Source organism: Hyperolius riggenbachi, chromosome 7, assembly GCF_040937935.1.
Source record: "Hyperolius riggenbachi isolate aHypRig1 chromosome 7, aHypRig1.pri, whole genome shotgun sequence".
In the NCBI taxonomy this organism is placed as follows: Eukaryota; Metazoa; Chordata; class Amphibia; order Anura; family Hyperoliidae; genus Hyperolius; species Hyperolius riggenbachi.
Window position 1 is genome coordinate 292,547,082 of NC_090652.1, and position 20,183 is coordinate 292,567,264.

Below are 20,183 nucleotides of genomic sequence, written 5' to 3' on the forward strand. Positions count from 1 at the left end.
TTACCTGAAAAAACAGGAAAAAATGATTGACCCCCATATAAGCCAGGGGTAGGAAATGCTGGCCATGTGATCCCCCCCAGTGTTTCCCAGTATAGCTTGTATAGTGCCCAGTATAGCTAGTATAGTGCCCAGTATGGGTAGGTAGTCCCCCAGTATAGCTAGTATAGTGTCCCAGTATAGCTAGTATAGTGCCCAGTATGGGTAGGTAGCGACCCAGTATAGCTAGTATAGTGCCCAGTATAGCTAGTAAAGTGCCCAGTATGAGTAGGTAGTCCCCCAGTATAGCTAGTAAAGTGCCCAGTATAGCTAGTATAGTGTCCCAGTATAGCTAGCATAGTGCCCAGTATGGCTAGCATAGTGCCCAGTATGGCTAGCATAGTGCCCAGTATGGCTAGCATAGTGCCCAGTATGGCTAGCATAGTGCCCCAGTATAGCTAGCATAGTGCCCCAGTATAGCTAGTATAGTGTCCAGTATAGCTAGCATAGTGCCCCAGTATAGCTAGCATAGTTCCCCAGTATAGCTAGCATAGTGCCCCAGTATAGCTAGCATAGTGCCCCAGTATAGCTAGCATAGTGCCCAGTATGGCTGGTATAGTGCCCCAGTATAGCTAGCATAGTGCCCCAGTATAGCTAGTATAGTGCCCCAGTATAGCTAGCATAGTGCCCAGTATGGCTAGGTGGGTGGGTAGGTAGGTAGGTAGTTAGTGCCCCTCCCTGCTTCCCCCGTGGCCGCCGCTGCTATTACGCTTCCTGTAGCGGCGATATGTATCGCCGTTACTATGGGAACTGCTCTTTATGGTTTCCTCCGTCATCACACAGCAGCCGCCAAGGGGCGCGCTGCTGTGAATTCGTTACCGGAGCAGGACGGGGATAGAGGAAGCGGCGCCGCCTAAGGTAATAGCAGCGGGGGGAGCGGGGAGGGGCACTACCTACCCACCCACCTACCCATACTGGAAAATAACTCGCAAGCAAGCCGATCCCCCAACTTTTGGGCCACTTTTGGGGGGTGAAAAATTCGGCTTGTTTGCGAGTATATACGGTAAAAGGGTTGGAGCCCCTTTCAGGCCTCTATCGTAGTCGAGGCTCGGGAGAATTCTGGGAATGGGGTGCATTTCTTTGACAGGGCAGCAGTCCAAAAAAATGGAGTGGGGAAGCTAACAGAAGGTGTAACAAGCATAATGTTCCCCCACAGTATGTCCAGCCTCTCAGGGCCCTCAGCATGTACACACCATACTATTTTATATTAGATTTACCTGCCAGATAGATAATTTCCAACATGTTGGAAACTATCTAACCATCTATCTGCCGAGCAATTAGGCATTGTTCTACTCAGCAGGAGATAACTATTCCCATCTAATGCTGGAAATATACGGTGAAATTTTTCAGCAGATTTATGGCCGATCAATTTTCCGATTGTTTTTCTAATCGATTTCCATTCACTTCTATGAGAAATCGATCAGAAAAACGATCAAAAAAGTGACTGAGCTTACCAAGCCAATTTGAGTTCCAATAATTAGTTCTAAAGGTTTTGGAATCAATAAAATGACCACAGCGCCCAAATTTATGCACCTGCCTAATTTTATTTAAACAATTATTGCACACGTTCTGTAAATCCAATAAACTTCATTTCACTTCTCAAATATCACTGTGTGTGTCTCCTATATGATATATTTAACTGACATTTTTTATTGTAACAACCGAAGATTTATACAGGAAAATCATGACAATTAACAAGGTTGTCCAAACTTTCACATCCCACTGTATTTGCCAAAAAATCTCATGGTGTATTCCCAGCATAACAGAAAAATCTAACTGAAAATTGTATAGTGTGTACTGGGCATACAGGGCCTTAGTCATAGCTCCCAACTGTCCCTCTTTCGGAAGGACAGTCCCTCTTTGGGAGCCCAACCCCTCTGTCCTTCTTTCCTCCTCATTTGTCCCTCTTTCAGGATTCATGTACAAATCTATGTAAATATATGTATTTTTCCACAGAAAAATGTGTTTAATTAACTATAAACTGTATTCCCTTCTTTTACATTGATGCATTTCTTATTTTCATGTTAATATGAAGGAAAACGAACCAGGATAGAAAGGACCAGTGTGGTTTGAATTATAAAATAACATATTTTTCTTATGAAACCTTTATAGCATGCGTGACTGGGGGTGTGTCGGGGGCGTGGTTAGAGGTGTGGAAGGAGTGTCAAAAAGTTGGGAGGTATGCCTTAGCCCCCCCCCCCCTTTCAGTATAGGTAGCAAGATTACTCCCTTCCTCCCCCCCCCCACCTTTTCAGTATAGGTAGCCAGATGACCTCCTCCTTCTTACAGTATAGCATACATGTCAAACTCTGGCCCCCGGGCCAAATCTGGCCCTCAGAGCCATTAAATTTGGCCCGTAAGTGGTTTCCCCACTTTGCATTATGTTTAAATACAATTCAATACAATAACATTTGTAAAGTGCTTTTCTCCCAAAGGACTCAATGTTTGGCATGCTTGGCCCACTCTAGACCACCAGAGGCGCTATATTGGAGATAAAGCCCTAGAACGCCTGGGAACCATATTGGGAGAGAGGGGGAAGCACTAAACACCAGGGAACTGTATAGGGGAGGGAGGAAAGCCACCGGAGAACTTTATATGGTAGGAAGGTAGCCAGTAGACACTGAGGTTGTCCCACGACTAGGTCCCAATGTACAATTTTGGCCCACGTTGTATTTGAGTTTGACACCCCTGCAGTATAGGTAGCCAGATGACCTTACTCCTCTCCCCCCCACTTGGCCAGAGATCAGGCTGCAGCAGTAACTCTCCTCTCCAGGCTTTGCTGCAGCACCTAATCTTCTCCATCAGCCGCTGTGCCCTTACTCTCCAGCTGGTGTCTTTCATCGTACATCACATAATGAGAGATGCCGGCTGGAGAGGCGCACAGCGGCTGACGGAGGGGAAGATGAGGATTTGTCGCTGGAGCGAAGCCTGGAGAGGGGAGTCACTGTTGCAGCCTGCTGTGCTCCGCTTGCCTGCCGAGTCCCTAGCCACCTGCCACAATGTACAGAGAAAGCGGGGCAACTGCGGATCGGCCAGGTCCATGTGCTGACATCAGGCATATCAGTCAGTTAACTGCCCGAGTGCTGGCCGCCCCTTCACTCCTCCCGCCCTACACCCCGGGCCTTTGTGACCTTTCCATAAATCCAGCCATGCTGGTGCCTCTGTGGCATGTCATAGGTTTCCAGAGTCCCCCAGTGTGTCTTTGGTTTCCAGAGTCTAATATATAGGGAATCTCTGCATCGATATCCATCAGAACTTTAGCCACACCTCCACTATACTTAAAGAATGGTTTTATTGCTGTCTGTGTTCCTAATGCAGAGCTTTATAGTCACTTCTTGTCCCTGTCATCCATGTAGAAGTAGAGTTATGATATCCCCAGCAGAAACACAGACAGAAGCTCTCACCGATGGTTGTCCTAAAAAATTGCAACCATCACTAGATGCAGCTTCCTGTGAGTGGCTCCGATACCTCCGCAGGCGGGACTTGCAGCGCATGTCCTGTAAAACTTTCTGCTCACACCTGACCCAGTCATGAAGCCTATCTTCAAAATGCAGCCAATCTTGGTAAGCCACTCGCATCTGGAATTCAAGTGGCTCTGATACCTCAGCGGGTGGGACTTAGCACTCTCCTCTCCACTCTCCTTAGTTTTGCAGTAGGCCCGCTCTGATCTGCACTACAAGTGAAAGTAGCCTGTACTGCACTCCACACACTACCAGGCGTGCCATCGCTAACAAGGGAAGAGATACCCGGGAGTGCATACAGTCCCATGGGAGGACTGTGACAATACTTTTATTGGTGATTTCCCCAGGCTGCTTATTTGTACAGTACTGTATATCCAGCGCTGGTGCCATTCTTCTTGCCTTACAAATGTAATCAGGCATCTGCAACCAGTCTGAAGAGAGCAGCCACCATGTGTTTCATACTGATATATGACACATGCATCACATTTTACTATATCCAGAGTCAGCGTCACGTATGTTTATTATAACAAAATATTTATTATATCCTCCTTCATCTCCTCTCACTTCTTAAAACTTAAGAGTAAAACAGAACTAATTATTTTTCCACCGTCTCTGGCCACCTCTCTGCCTGAAGTAACAATAAATGTTAATAACACTCCCATAACTTCAGTTCTCAAAGCTCGGGAATATTACCGTAATATTCGTCTCATCTCTCTCTTTTATTCCTTATGTTAACTCCATAACCAGCTCCTGCCATCTCCAGCTCAAAACGTATCTCACATCCGACCTTTTCTCACTCAAGACACAACTAAAATGTTAATACATGCTCTTATAATATCTCGTCTGGACTACTGCAACATACTACTCTGTGGACTACCTTCTAACAGACTGGCCCCGCTGCAGTCAGTACTGAACTCAGCTGCTCGTCTCATTCATCTTTCTTCTTGATCTTCCTCTGCTGCCCCTTACAGTCAAGCTCTTCACTGGCTGCCAATTAAAGCGGACCCAAACCAAACATTTTTTTTTATTCAAAATATTTAGTTGCACTACTCGGACACATGCTAAGATAAATAAACACTACTTCAAGCCTATGAGCATTTCAGTGCATGCTTTTCACCCTTCTCGTTTCATAACTAGGGTTATACAGGTGGCAGCCATTAGCAATTCCTCCATTGCCAGACAACACCAACTCCAGCAGTTTGCTGTATTCTGTCCCGGCAATATGAAAGGAAGGGAGGGGTTCCTCCAATACATGTAAAATATTTTATATTTGTCATCATGCAGCCGAAAAATGCTGCTATTTATTATTATTTAGAAAATAGATTTTATTTCTGAAATCTTGTATTTTTAATTTGGGTCCAGTTCAAACTCTTAACCCTACAAAGCTCTCCACAATCTCTCTCCCTGGTACATATCCTCACTAATTTCCAGATACCAACCCAATCGTAATCTCAGATCTGCACATGATCTTCTGTTGTCCTTCTCTAGAATCACCTCCTCACATTCCCGCTTACAAGTTTTTGCACGCGCTTCACCCCTCCTCTGGAATGCCCTCCCAGAACACATCCGTCACTCGCCAACCTTTGTTACCTTTAAGAGCTCTCTAAAAACTCATTTGTTCCGACAAGCATATGGGCTACCTTAGGCCACTTCCCTTTGTCCTAAGACCAAATTGCACTCCTATTAGGTATCCTGAAAGACACTGCCTCTATATATTTGTTGTATACTACCCCTCCTCTTGATCCCCCCCTTCCCTTTTTGTGTCTTGAAATGTATTATCCATTTTATTTATCCCATATCCATGTTACTTTTATCACTGTCATTACCAATTCTGTATTTTGTATTCTATATTTTGTATCATTTTTGTATGTTGTCACTAATTATGTATCCTGTATATTGATGTGCACCATTGTCTGTATTATTATGTACCCCATGTTTGTTTCTTACATTGTACAGCGCCACGGAATATGTTGGCACTTTATAAATCAATAATAATAATATTAATAATATCCGGGTTTACAATACCAGACGTTGCTCCCATAGACTTATAATGGACATTGTCCGGGACCTGGAGAGATTGCTTGCTATACCCGAGTTTATTATTATGAGATTATACTGTATACAGGTTATATTCATGCCATGTAAACCATTCGAGAACTATTGCATGAAAACGCTCATTGTGACTGTTTGTAACTCAGATCAAAGGTCCGCGGATGACACAACACTAGTGGATCAGGACAGAGAAAAGACTACGGATACTACGGCTGTCTGCCATGGAGATGCTGGAGTTACTGACAGCTCTGCGTTCACTGAACTGGGCAAAGGTACGAAATAACAATGAGGCGAGATAAGGTGCATTTATAGCTGGCAGAGTGCAAAGTATTGCTGATTGCCGACACTGAGCTGTGTGTGTTCCGTGGATCTGCGGGATAAATCCCATAAGAGAAGCTCTTGACCTTACGGATCTCCCGACGGCCCGGCGTGCTGCGGTGATACTTGTGTCTCTGGTGAGTACAAAGCCAGGATGCTCCCCGGAGAGTCGTAGGTGTCACTGGGACAGGAAGTGAAGGCTTTTCTACGCTGCAGGGAGTTAACCATTAGACCACTACATGTTTTGTTCCCCTTATGGACCAGAGCAATTTTCCCCTGTCAACGCTTCTGCCATGAATTCGCCAAGTTGAACTTTATCACTACTTATCACACCAAAATGATCTATATCTTGTTTTTTCTTTCACCAATTAGGCTTTCTTTGGGTGGTACTTTTTTCTAAGAATTATTTTATTCTAAATGCATTTTATTGAGAATAATAAAAAAAAAAAATATTTCTCAGTTTTCAGCCATTATAGTTTTAAAATAAAACGTGCTACTTTGGATAAAACCCACACATTTTATTTGGCCATTTGTCCCGATTATTACAATGTTTAAATTATGCCCCTAGTACAGTGTATAGTGCCAATATTTTATTTGGAAATAAAGGTGTATTTTTGTAGGTGTTTTGTTGTTTGTTTAAACTATATCACTAATTACAAGCCCTTATTTGCAAAAATAACTGTAATATACCCTCATGACATAGATATTATAGATATTAAAAATTTAAGCCCCAAAGGTAACTACCGGTATGTATATTTTAAATCGCACTTTTTTTTAACAAGTGTTTTATTTCGATAACTATGGGAAGGGGGAGATAATGGGTTAATTAATGGGGGATTGATTTATTTTTATTTAATTTAATGTACGTAGGTGTATTTTTACTATTTGGCCACTAGATGTCCCCCCAGTAATGTTTACTTTCACTTTGATAATGACCACCTGTATCTAACTGATGCCAGTGATCATTGATCACAGGCACTCTGATCAGCTTTGGGAACACCTGTTCCCATTCACTGATCAAGGTAGTAACGGACATCGACAACAACGAGCGTGGGAGCACACTGCGGCGATCGCGGCAGAGTATGTATATCTATGCCTCTGGGGCTTCTTGTAGTCCTCTGTAGTCCTCCTGATTTTCTGTCTCCCTTCAGCCGCTGCACCCGTCGGAAAGCTAGCTGACTCAGCCATTCACCGCCCACTGTGCATGCGTGGCTGCGTGCCTCCTCAGTCGCACTCCCCTAGCTGGAAGCATTCGGCGCATGCGCAATTGCAATTTTTATGAACTGCGCAACCACAGAATGCTCCCACAAAGGGAGCATGACCAAAGAGGCACGCATGCAGCTTTTGGAGGAGCACAGCTGATGCAGGGATCAGATCAGAAGGATAGCGAGAGACCAGGATGACTACAAAGAGCTAGAAGAAGCCCTAGGTAAGTTAAACTGGGGACATTTTTTTCAGTTTAGGAAGGAAGGGTTGGATATGAGATATGTTTTTAATGTGCAGATAACAGAAGGTAGACAGTGAATGTGTGGATAACTCTTAAAGAGGATCTGTAACCTCAAAAAATCCCCTGGGGGGTACTCACCTCGGGTGGGGGAAACCTCCGGATCCTAATGAGGCTTCCCACGCCGTCCTCTGTCCCACGGGGGTCTCGCTGCAGCCCTCCGTGCAGCCGTGACGTAATATTTACCTTCCTGGCTCCTGCGCAGGCGCTCTGACGGCTGTCGGCTCCGAACTACACGGAAATACCCGATCGCCGTCGGGTCTGCTCTACTGCGCAGGCGCAAGTTTCCGGCGCCTGCGCAGTAGAGCGGACCCGACTGAGATCGGGTATTTCCGTGTAGTTCGGAGAGGAAAGCAGCCACAGCGCCCCCGCTGGAGCCAGCAAAGGTAAATATTGAAATTACAGTCGGGCCTGTCGCCGGCTGTTCAGAGGGCTGCAGCGAGACCCCCGTGGGACAGAGGACGGCGTGGGAAGCCTCATTAGGATCCGGAGGCTTCCCCCACCCGAGGTGAGTACCCCCCAGGGGAGGTTTTTCATGTTATAGAGTCTCTTTAAAGAAGCTCTATCTCGAAAATACACATGAACAGTAAAATTTTAGGCACTTTTTTCCTATGTTGCTGTCATTTACAGTAGGTAATAGAAATCTGAAAGGACTGACAGGTTTTGGAATAGCCCATCTCCTCATGGGGGTTCTCAGGATGTTCTTTATTTTGAAAAGACCTTAGTGAATGGCAGTTGCTTCATCCAACTGCCAAAACATTATGAGGCCAGCAGGAAGGCTTGCCTGCATCTTTGTTTAAATCCTTTTCAGGGAGTGTCTTTATAAAGAAAAAAAAGGCCATGCTGAGAATCCTCCATAAAGAGATGGACTAGTCTAAAACCTGTCAGTTGTGTCAGATTTCTACTACCTACTGTGAGTGACAGCAACATAGGAGAAAAATATGTAATTTATGGCTCATTTTACTCTGGAAGAAGTATACTTTTTTATTTCTATGTGTTTACATGTATTTTAAGTTTTACAATTTTTCGTGATAGAGGTCCTTTAACCACCCTGGCGTTCTGATTAAATCGCCAGGGTGGCTGCGGGAGGGTTTTTTTTAAATAAAAAAAAAACTATTTCATGCAGCCAACTGAAAGTTGGCTGCATGAAAGCCCACTAGAGGGCGCTCCGGAGGCGATCTTCCGATCGCCTCCGGCGCCCAGAATAAACAAGGAAGGCCGCAATGAGCGGCCTTCCTTGTTTTGCTTATATCGTCGCCATAGCGACGAGCGGAGTGACGTCATCGACGTCAGCCGACGTCCTGACGTCAGCCGCCTCCGATCCAGCCCTTAGCGCTGGCCGGAACTTTTTGTTCCGGCTACGCTGGGCTCAGGCGGCTGGGGGGACCCTCTTTCGCCGCTGCTCGCGGCGGATCGCCGCAGAGCGGCGGCGATCAGGCAGCACACGCGGCTGGCAAAGTGCCGGCTGCGTGTGCTGCTTTTTATTTGACTAAAATCGGCCCAGCAGGGCCTGAGCGGCAGCCTCTGGCGGTGTTGGACGAGCTGAGCTCGTCCAGACCGCTCAGCAGGTTAAAGGATACTCGAGAAGATAAGATAATAAAATACAACTATAAACACTTTCCTAGCAGAAAATGACTTCTGAGAGCAGGAAAGAGATATAAAAGGGTCAATAGTTCATAGATTGTAGCTCTGGCATACTTCAATGAATGTGTCATTGAGCAAAAACAATAAATCTTTAACAACTTAAAAAGTAGACCCAAAATTAAATTAAAACTGTGGAATATCTTAAAAAGTCATTTTTAGGAGAAGGAGGATAGATACAATTGTTTATTTCATTAGTTTATTTTTAACTCAGGTGTACTTTAAAGGAGAACTTCAGCCTAAACAAACATACTGTCATTAGGTTACAGTAATTATGTTAATTAAAATAGATAGGTAATATAATCTCTTACCCACCTTTTTTAAAAGAACGGGCAAATGTTTGTGATTTCATGGGGGCAGCCATCTTTTTCATGGTGGCAGCCATCTTTTTGGTTGAAAGGAGGTGACAGGGAGCATGAGACACGTTCCAACTGTCCTGTGTCCTGAGCACCTTTCCCAGCTGCGCATGCTAGGCTTTAAATCTCAAATTCAAAATAAAAAAAAAAAACTAATTTGCGCCAAAAGCAGAAGGAGAACAGCCACATCAGAAATCCCATCATGCTTTGCCATCAGGGGGAAAATGCCCGGGCAGTTTTCTTCTGTGCAGCTAAAAAAGCCTTTTCAGTTCTGCTAAGTAGATTTTTTTGTCTGGAGGTTCGCTTTAGGCAACATGTTTGACTTTATGAGGTTAAAGTGGCATGACTAACATTAGTTAGAAATACCCCTAAACCGATATAACAGTATTGTTGTATCAGCCAGAGAAGTGGATACAGTAAGCTCAGTTTTACTCAGGTTAAATCTTCATAAGTGAAAGACTGTGAAAGGACCCAGGCTTATCTCCAGCAGGTTCTATAGTTCCAACTCTCACGCAGTGTCCACTCTTACCAATGATAATTCCACAAGAAATTTTCTGCAAATTTTCTGCTTGTCCGATTCTGCACAATTCTGCGGCTTTAAATCTCAAATTCAAAATAAAAAAAACTAATTTGCGCCAAAACAGCAGAAGGAGAACAGCCACATCAGAAATCCCATCATGCTTTGCACAGCATCACGGAAAAAATGCCCGGGCAGTTTTCTTCTGTGCAGCTAAAAATGAGGCTTGGGTAAGAAAAACAAAGTTCTGATGCCGTGAAACTGTTTGTGGTAGTACAGCATCCACAGCGAGACCTCATTTTAGGGTTCGTACACAACTTATAGCACACTTGCAGTTAGAGTTATATGAAGACTGACATATTTATTTCCTTTTAAACAATTCACATTGCTTGGCAACCCTTCTGATCTACCTGTAATACTTTTAGCAAGACCCTGAACAAGCATGCAGCAGATCAGGTGTTTCTGACTGAAGTCTGACTACACTAGTCACATGCTTGTTTCAGGCTTTTTATCCCAACAATACTAATGCCATAAAGATCAGAAAGACTACCAGGCAACTGGTATTGTTTAAAAGCAAATGCAAATGTCAACCTCCTTATCCCTCTCAGTTCAGGTGCGCTTTAAATAAATATATAATAACAAGGGTTAGGCTCATATAAACTATACCTTCATTTTAAAGAGAATCTGTACAGTAAAATTCTTACAATAAAAAGCATACTATTCTATTCATTGTGTTCTCCTGGGCCCCTTTGTGCTGTTTCTGCCACTCCCTGCTGCAATCCTGGCTTGTAATTGCCATTTTATGCAGTGTTTACAAACAAAAGACATAGCAAGTGATAGGCTGAGAGTAGCTCAGTGTGTGAGTCATACAGAGTGTGCAGTGAGCGTGGAGAGGGTGTGTATAGCTTCTATCCAATCACAAGCAGCACAGCACATTCCAGCCTGACTGCCTGAGCCCGACAGAGGAGAGAAGATTAGATCATATAACAGAGATAACACAGCCACTGTGCAACTAGGAAAGGCTGCAGTAAGACAGAGCACATTAGAACAGTTATAGGAACTTATAGGATAGAAGAAATAAGGCTCAAAATTTTGTTACAGAGTCTCTTTAAGGGTAAACTGATGATTGTATCTCATTCTAATCTACACTGTGGAGCTTTTTGATATTTACTACACAACAGTAAGACAAGACCTTTTCTACTTTACAATTATTGCAAGTGGGAAAGGCTTAGGAGGTGGTAGGTAGGCAGGGCTAACACTAACTTATAGATAAAGTCAATATTTGCGTGTACATTTTTCACTCTATTCCTGAAACTACTGATCAGTTTGAGGTGCAGTTTCCACAGAAGGTATCCTGTTATGCATTTTTTACAATCCCGTTCTTAGTTTATGTTGCCTAGGAATCCAATAAGCTTGTTTTAAAGAGAACCCGAGGTGTGTTTAAGGAATGTTATCTGCATACAGAGGCTGGATCTGCCTATACAGCCCAGCCTCTGTTGCTATCCCAAACCCCACTAAGGTCCCCCTGTACTCTGCAATCCCTCATAAATCACAGCCGTGCTGTGAGGCTGTGTTTACATCTGTAGTGTCAGTCTCAGCTGCTCCCCCGCCTCCTGCATAGCTCCGGTCCCTCCCCCCGTCCCTTCCCTCCAATCAGCAGGGAGGGAAGGGATGCAGGCGGGGACTGGAGTTCTGCAGGAGGCGGGGAAAGCAGCAGACTGACACTATAGAGATAAACACAGCCAGCTCTGACAAGCTGTTTGTCAGCAGCGTGGCTGTGATTTATGAGGGATTGCAGAGTGCAGGGGGACCTTAGGGGGGTTTGGGATAGCAACAGAGGCTGGGCTGTATAGGCAGATCCAGCCTCTGTATGCAGATAATATTCTTCAAACCCACCTCGGGTTCTCTTTAAACATATGTTGATATGATTGCACTAAGATGTTGATCTGCTCACTCCTAGATTTTCCTGAGACTTTTGCTTCCATGGACTCAGAACATCAAGGTAGCCACTCCCCCAGAGTGATCATAGTTGGGGCTGGCTTTGCAGGCCTTGGAGCCGCCTCCACTTTAGTGAAGCATGGCATAAACAACCTGGTTCTCCTGGAAGCCTTAGACCGCCCCGGTGGACGAGTTCTGACACATAAGCCTTTTGGGGCTGCAGCATTAGAACTAGGGGCCACGTGGATTCATGGCCAGAAGGACAACCCACTTTACCAGATGGCCAAGGAGAATGGACTTCTGGCATCTGACGACTTCAACATGATAACGTGCCAGCCCGTATCTGTGACCCCCGAGGATTACTTCTTCACAGAAGAAGGAAAGTTGCTGCCACCACCCCAAGTAGAGCAAGTAACTTCCTTCTTCGGGGACTTGATGTCCAAGATCACTAAGCAGGACTTCAAACCGGAGTGTGAGTCATGGTCAGTTGGGGAATATCTTGACCGTGAGTTTGTGTCATCTGATGCTTCTGGAGCTGAAAACTCAAATGAGGTTTATGAGTGGTGTAAGAGGGCTGAATGTATTGATGAGGCTTGTAATTCCATGTATGAATTCTCCTTGAGCCAACTGGGCCTTTACACTGCTTTAGAAGGACCTTTCTTCAACAGTTTGGGCAGCAAAGGTTACCAAGCCCTGCTCGATATCTTGTTAGACCAATTACCGCCTAACACTCTGCGTTGTCGTAAGCCTGTCCGGCTCATCCAGTGGGAAGGGTCTTCACCAAAAGCCAGCGGAGCATCTAAGTTTCCCATAAATATCACTTGTGAGGATGGGGAGGAGTTTCCAGCAGATCATGTGATTGTCACGGTGTCCCTTGGCTGCTTGAAGGAACGGGCATCCACCTTATTTGACCCACTATTGCCAAGAGGGAAACTGGAAGCCATTGAGCGTCTAGGATTTGGCTGTGTGGCTAAGATTTTTCTGGAGTTTTCTGAACCTTTTTGGCCAGAGGACTGTGCAGGGATACAGTTTGTTTGGACTAAAGGTCCTGAGAGCTCTGAGGGATACTCTGAATCCCTCAAAGGAGCTTCCTGGCGATCTCAGTGGTACAAGAAGATTGTGGGTTTTGATTGTGTCCCAATGCACAGGAGCACCCTATGTGGTTGGATTACTGGACTGGCTGCAGAGCATATGGAGACCCTGCCAGAGACCGAGGTGGGAGAGGTCTGTACCAGGTGAGTACTTACTCTACTCTACTTAATGGATTTAGGGTAATGAGAGAACCCCTGGGTGGAACTGCAGGGTTTTTGTCACATGATACTTTGAGTGAGATGGGAAGGAGTAGAAGCACCTATCGTATTTTTGTTTCCGTCTTTAGCCTTGTATACACGCTAGATGGTTCTTGGCCAAGGCCGAGGTCTAAACATGACCAGTTTAGCACATGCTCAGTGACCTACCCTGGTCAGGTCATGTGTGTGTAAATGTGTAACTCAGTCTTGCCCTGTCATGGTCTAGGACAGGGGTGTCAAACCTAATTGCATGAGGGGCCAAAATCTAAAACACATTCTAAAGGTCGGTAGACTCTGTGGATTGATGTCGCCTATTGGGGATCAGGACATAATCTCTCGAGCGGCATCGTTGGGCCATTACTGTACAGACACAAAGTGAGTTGTACAGCTGTCGGCGCGTTCCATTGCTATGTGGGGAGCGGAGGAGGCGATGGAGCAGTGCTAATATGACATCACTCACCTGGTGGGGCGAGCAGCTCCAACAAAGGAACCGGCAGTCGCTGGGGCAAGCTGATCATCCTAGTGGATCGCTTGCTGGGCGGCAGTCGGGGGGCCACTGTACACACGCCGGATTATCAGCTGTGGCAGTCATTATGGCCACCTCAGCTGACTTTAATTTAGCATGTGTATGGGGCACAGGTCAAATTGTTTATTAAAGCGGGATTGTCACCATAAAAATCCAATTTCAACAGCAACTGGTCTGAGTGTATGAAGTGATAAAGATGCTAATCCTGCATTCAAAACTTTTTCTACAGTTGTGATTTGGAGTTATCACATACCTTAGGAGCACTGGCCCTTTACTTGCCATTGCCAAAAAGTTGCATGCTGGGGGTCTTTTTATCTATAATATATTCCTCCTCTTCCCTTTAGTTCCCCCTCCTTCTAAGGACATAAGACTGTACTTCCTAGTATAGACCTCAGTGGGACTGTCTGAAGACTCTGGGAGGAGGGCGGGCAACGAATACACAATTAGCAAGAGGAGAAAAAGAGTGAGGGGGAAAATTATGTCAGGATTAGCTTCATTCAAAGGTAACCAAGATGGAAACTGTCTAGAATAGGATTCTCTGCTTTTCCTTTATAAAATTCACAGGAATCATTACGTGCATAGCACAATACATCTGTTATGTAAGTAGAACTAGTATTTATCTACTTATATATGTGTTCTTTATTTCTAGGTTAGCATGGGTGTCACTTTTAAGATTTAATATTTATTGAACAGTCTCAAACTTAGTGGTGTTATTATAGTGACTGTAATGGATGGGGGGGGGGGGGCTATCGTGGTCATCTGCTCCTCCCCCTTCTACCTAGCAGTGTAGTATGTACCTGCTTCAGCGCTGTGTTGAGTCTGTCTGTATTGCATACCTCTGGCTGCCAATGCATATCGAGAGTTACAGATTGCACAGCAAGCTCAAGATGAACCAGAGCTCCTAGTGGTGATCGTAACTTCTGTGTAAGGGGCTAAAGAGAGACCAAAAAACCCTCTTACTAAAATACTGCGCAAGACAGAGGTTATTTGAGATTATTCAGTTTGGAGTGAGCTCGGAGGTGGCCCACACTGCATCACTGCTGAATATGCAAATCATCCTTTGTTGTTCCTGAAAGCTAAACAGCTTGTTTATAGTACAGAGCCAAATGAATCTAACATGCAAGCAGACTGTTTAGGATCGGTTGATCTTCATCAGTGCATGGCATGGATTCATGTGGCTCTATGGGGTAGGACTTCTGTTTTGCAAAGCATTTTAGTAAGGAGGCTTTTTGCTCTCTTTCAGCCCCTTACACACTCCTAGGAGTTCTGGTTCACCAAGAGCTTGCTGGTACTCTGTAAGGGCTGGTGCACACCAGAGCGGTTCTGGAGCATTTTTTAAAACGCTTGCAGGAGGAAAACTGATTGGCTAATGAAAGTGAATGGGCTGGGGCACACCAGAACGGCTCGTTTTTTCCACAAATGCAAACTCGGGGGCTGCAGCATTTTTTTAGATTTCTGAGGTGTTTCTGCCTCACTGTTAAAGTATAGGAAAGTGGAAAATCGCTCTGAAAAACGCTAGATCAGAGCAGTTTTCTAGGCATTTTTGTTACAGAAGCTGTTCAGTTACAGCTTTTACTGTAACAATATTTGTAATCTGCTACACAAAAACGCTCCCAAAACGCTAGGCATGTTTAGAAAACCTCTCTAAAACGTGCCCAGAATCGCTCTGAAATCTGCTTCAAAAACCTCTAGCGTTTTGCAGATCTGCTGGAGGTTTTTGGTGTGCACTGGGCCTTACTCTGGATGTTTCAAGGCCTACCCCATAGCCCAGGGGGTCAGGAACCTTTTTAGCTGAGAGAGCCATAAATGCCACATATTTTAAAATGTAGTTCCGTGAGAGCCATGCAATACGTTTAAAACTGGGACAGTGCGCATGCGCAGCAGAGGGCTCACGTCCCTGTTGCCATGGTGATGTGTATGCAGTTGATCCGCCAGGCAGCGGAAGAGTCAGGCTGCATTTCCACTTGTGCGGTGCGAATCGCCGCGGGAAAAATTCGCATGCGGATGCGAAATTCGCATGCGGGTTCATGCGAATTTTCATGCGAATTCGCACACGAATTCGCATGGATGATGATGCATGCGAATTTAACCATGCCAGTGCTGGTGTGCTTTTCCATTGTTTCTATGCGAATTCGCATGAAAATTCGCATACCAAAACCTCATGCGAATTTCCTATTAAATACATTGTATGCGATTCGCATAGCGGTATGCGGCATGCGAATTCTGATGGCTCTGCCATGCGAATTTTTTCTGCACAGAAAAACGCAAATGAATCCTGACAAGTGGAAACAGTCCCATTCACTTGTATTGCTATGCGAATTTGCATGCGAAAAACGCATGCGAATTCGTGATAGTGGAAATGAGCCCTCAGACACGTCTTCAGCTTCTATTGGGTTTCAGCAACATCAGCAATTTCCCCGAGAGCCAGAGAGGAGAAATACAGACTCATACCTCCCAACTTTTTGAGATCAGAAAGAGGGACACTTAAGCCACACCCCTGCCACACCCATGATCACGCCCCATCACACCCCTTGTCACGCATACAATAAAGATCTCATAAGAAAAATTTGTTGTTTTATAATTCAAACCACACTGGTCCTTTCTATCCTGGTTCATTTTCCTTCATAGTAACATTTTAAAATTAGTAATATATCAATTTTAAAGGATGGGAATAAAGTTTAGAGTCAATCAAACACATTTTTTAGTAGAGAAATATATATATTTAGATAGAAAGAGGGACAAAGTCCTGAAAGAGGGACAGAGCTCCCAAAGAGGGACTGTCCCTCCAAAAAAGGGACAGTTGGGAGCTATGCAGACTAACAGCTTGTACAATTAGCTAGCTGAATTATGGGTTGATTCACTTTGTAGGATGAGATCCCCGCACTTTGGCCCAATAGGCTGCCTGTCAAGTGAAAGGCAGCCTATTGGGCCAATCAAAGTGTGTGGATCTCGTCCTACAAAGTCACTGGACCTGATAGGATCTAGGGTGGGACAATTGGAGCGACCGTTAGTTTTTTTTTGGGGGGGGGGGGGCGCGAGTAAGTTAGTAGTGCATGCTACAGCAGTAGTGTGTCTACTCTGAAAATGTTACTTGCGCTGCCACACTAAGCTGCGCTGCTTGATCAGTGTAGCTTAGTGACTCAACCCCTAACTGTTAGCCAGATGTAGCCATTAAAAGAACCACATTTGGCTCCCCAGCCATAGGTTCCCTACTCCTGCCATAGAGCCACATTAATCCATGCTATGCACATTTCACACTGGGGCGATTAGCAGCTACTTAATGCTAATCGCAGAATCACCAGCGATTGCTAGTGCATTTAAAAGCGCTGCTGTCATGTAAAGTATATGGCAGTGATCTCACTGGCGCTATCACCGGCGATTCGTGATTTACTGTAAATGCGAACGTGCATGCAGCACTTTTTCACAATTTCGAACGATTGCACTGTTAAAAAAGCGTTAATTGCGATCGCTTGAAAATCACAAAAATGTACAGCATAAAAATCGCATTTTGCGATCCCTTGTGTGAATGGGCCTTTAAAGGGAAAACGCTCTTTTTGAGGATTTGTGCCGCAGCTCTTCCCATTTGCCGGTCTTGCGTAGGATGTATCGGAAACGTGTTCCGTATCAACCACATTTCGCCCTCGCCTGCGTACGCCGATCAGCCCGAGAGCTATAATAAGCCACAAGTTACATCACACGGCCGCCGTTCCTCCTGTTAGCGGCTATTTATTTTTTCTCCAGCTGTTGTCGAGGGAACGCTGTGCTGGGGAATCACCAGCAATCGGCCTATTAATAGCCCCCATTATAGCACACACCCCCCTCCCCTGCCTGCACTGAGTGGTTCACCAGAGTTTCCATCTTAGTAACAGCTGAATCATTCATGCTCTTTGGACTCCTGAAATTGCTTCCTCTGCATATTTATCTTCACTTATCTTCTCCTCTCCTCTATCTTTTCCTCACTTCAGATTACTGAAGCAATTCACCGGCTGGCCAGTGACAGAGCTGCAGGGGACACTGAGGTCCACGTGGCACCAGAACCCCTACATCCGTGGAGGCTACACCAATGTGCCGGTGGGAGTGGATGCTGTGAAGGAGCAGATGGCATTGGGGGAGCCGCTCCCATCCAGCCACCTGAAGAAGGCCCAGCGAGTACGTATGGGATGGGGTCCTCCCCACTGTATATTTACCTGCTGTCTCAATAAAGTTTTGTGTCTTCAAAACAGCAAGACTTACCTCATACTTAGTGGATACTTCTGTGAAGATTTTCCTGCATCCCCTGACCTGAAATTGGCCTCCTGTTTATACCTTTCCCATTAAAGTGTACCTGAAGGGAAAAAAGTATCTTTATGGGGTACTCGCCTCAGGAGGGGGAAGCCTTGATCCTGGAGAGGCTTTCCCCATCCTCCTACACAGGCCCGTTCCAGCACTGGCACCCCCGTAAAAGAGCTTGTTGGCAGCTCATGCACTAGCATGGAGCAATTTGTCTTTCTTCAGAAGAAGCTGGGCTGTATCGGGCCTGTGTTACTGCGCATGCAGGAGGCGCCTGCCCAGTACTGTGCACTGAGCAGAATGGTGCGTGGGGAGGCCACTCTTCAGGGGTTCCAGTGCTGGAGTGGCTTGAGATAGGAAAACAGCAGAAGCCTCTTTGGTGCTAGTCTAGTTTAGGGGCCCCAGCAAGAGACCGCATAGGTAAATGTGCTCCAATCACAGCACCCTTTTACAGCATGAAGCGTTGTGATTGGCGAATAGTGTGGGCGTTGTTTACTACAACCTATTGGAAACCTAGTTAAGGTGGCCACTGGTCGATTTGCCATCAGATCGACCAACAGATAGATCCCTCTCTGATCGAATCTGATCAGAGAGGGATCACATGGCTGCCTTTACTACAAACAGATTGTGAATCGATTTCAGCATGAAACCGATCACAATCTGTGGTGCTGCTGCTGCGACGGGGGTAGAGGGCGCTCTACTGTTTAAACTTCCTGCGGGGACAGGAAGTAAGTGAAGCCTGCCGGAACTCGGAGCCCAGCGGAAAAAAGACCGGGGACTCGTGCCGGCAGGAGCAGGTAATGTATTGCCGCTAGCGTCGGTCGTCGGGCATTCGAACGCCGCTATCGACGCATTCCCGACCTGCCGGCGATCAAGGGAAATCTTCTGCACGGTCGGAACGACAGAAATCGGCGGGAACGATCGATTTCGGATAGAATCGATCGTTCGGTCAGTGTTTGCGCGACAATTTCACAGCCGATTCGATCACAGTGATCGGCTGTATATCGGCGGGAAAATCGGTAAGTGTATGGGCCCCTTTAGAGAGGAGGCCGCCCACCCAACCAACCACGTTAGCTGAATTTTCCTACAAGGTTTCCTGCTGGGTCTCCTAAACTAGATTATTACCGCTTCTTTAGGATTCAGAAGCTTCCGTTCCACACCCCATTGTAGACAATTTTTCTTATTATGAAGGTCATTTTACTGATTGGCACCAGGGCCCCTGGACCAGAGGCGCCCTCCTTAAACCACTTTATTAGCTCTTTATTGGTACTAAGCTGTTAATAATGATCACTTCTATAAATGCTTTGATTAGTTGGAGCCATTAATAGTCTGTTCTCCTCCCAGCCTACGCCTCTCTGACACTGCAGCTGTCCTTGGCAAGTTTTGGTGCTCCATATCAATTGTTATGTACTGAGCACATGAGGGACCCAATGTAAAATTTGCACTGGGGCCCAGAGCCCCCAAGCTATACTACTGGTACTCATTACTTACTTATCTCTGTTCAGCCACTACAGGTACTCTTTGCAGGAGAGGCCACACACCCCAACTTCTACACAACGACACACGGCGCCTACCTGACGGGGGTGCGAGAAGCAGAGCGCATCTCCCAGCTGTATGGGTTCAAGGCCAGCCCCCGCCTGTGACCGCCATGTCTGCAGGGCGGAGCCATCTTGCCACACCCCTGTATGTGTTTGACTTCGACTTTTTAAAGAGAACTTCTCACCACTGCAAAGTATTTTTTAATAAATTGTTTACATGCAGTTGTCCTGTCTTACGTCTGGTTTACAGGTTGGTGGATGCAGGGCATAGGTATATTTTTTATTTAAAAGACCAAAGGCCCACACAAACATTATACTATTGAGATTTTGAAGCTACATACTCACCTCGCCACCCAGGAAGATGGATCCCAGCGAAGTCCCACGCCGACGAGCGCTCACAGATCCATCTTCCGGCAGGCGGGTATGCGCGGCGGCACAGAGTGGGCACGAACCAGACTTCAAGCGATTGATACTTTGCGCGGGATCTGGAAGATCCGATCCATCATGACGGTTGTTAATGCCGCAGTAAATGATCGCATGATTGAGCACCTGTACCCACATTGTGAGAACGTAGAAACAATCTTTCATCACTCAAAAAAATTGTCGGAAAAATCGCGAGGTGGGTACGGGCCTTTAAAGTGACACTGAAGCGAAAAAACCCTTATGATATAATGAATTGTATGTGTAGTACGGATAATCAATAGAACATTAGTAGCAAAGAAAATAGTCTCATTTTTA

The 20,183-nt window shown here is 45.5% G+C and overlaps 1 protein-coding gene across 4 annotated transcripts in view; it reads left to right on the forward strand.

Moving 5' to 3' along the window:
* LOC137525874 (peroxisomal N(1)-acetyl-spermine/spermidine oxidase-like) overlaps positions 1-19,667 on the forward strand; it is a 54,153-nt gene extending 34,486 nt beyond the window's left edge. For 3 of the 4 annotated variants that reach the window (XM_068247091.1, XM_068247089.1, XM_068247088.1), the window contains exons 3-6: positions 5,696-5,821; positions 11,846-13,058; positions 17,604-17,787; positions 19,413-19,667. In XM_068247091.1, the coding sequence (XP_068103192.1) occupies positions 5,696-5,821; positions 11,846-13,058; positions 17,604-17,787; positions 19,413-19,550 (1,661 nt within the window). In that variant the 3' untranslated portion in view covers positions 19,551-19,667. Of the gene's footprint in view, positions 1-5,695; positions 5,822-5,844; positions 6,005-11,845; positions 13,059-17,603; positions 17,788-19,412 lie in introns of those variants that run through there. The other variant, XM_068247087.1, reaches the window with a different exon arrangement.
* Positions 19,668-20,183: the final 516 nt, after the last annotated feature.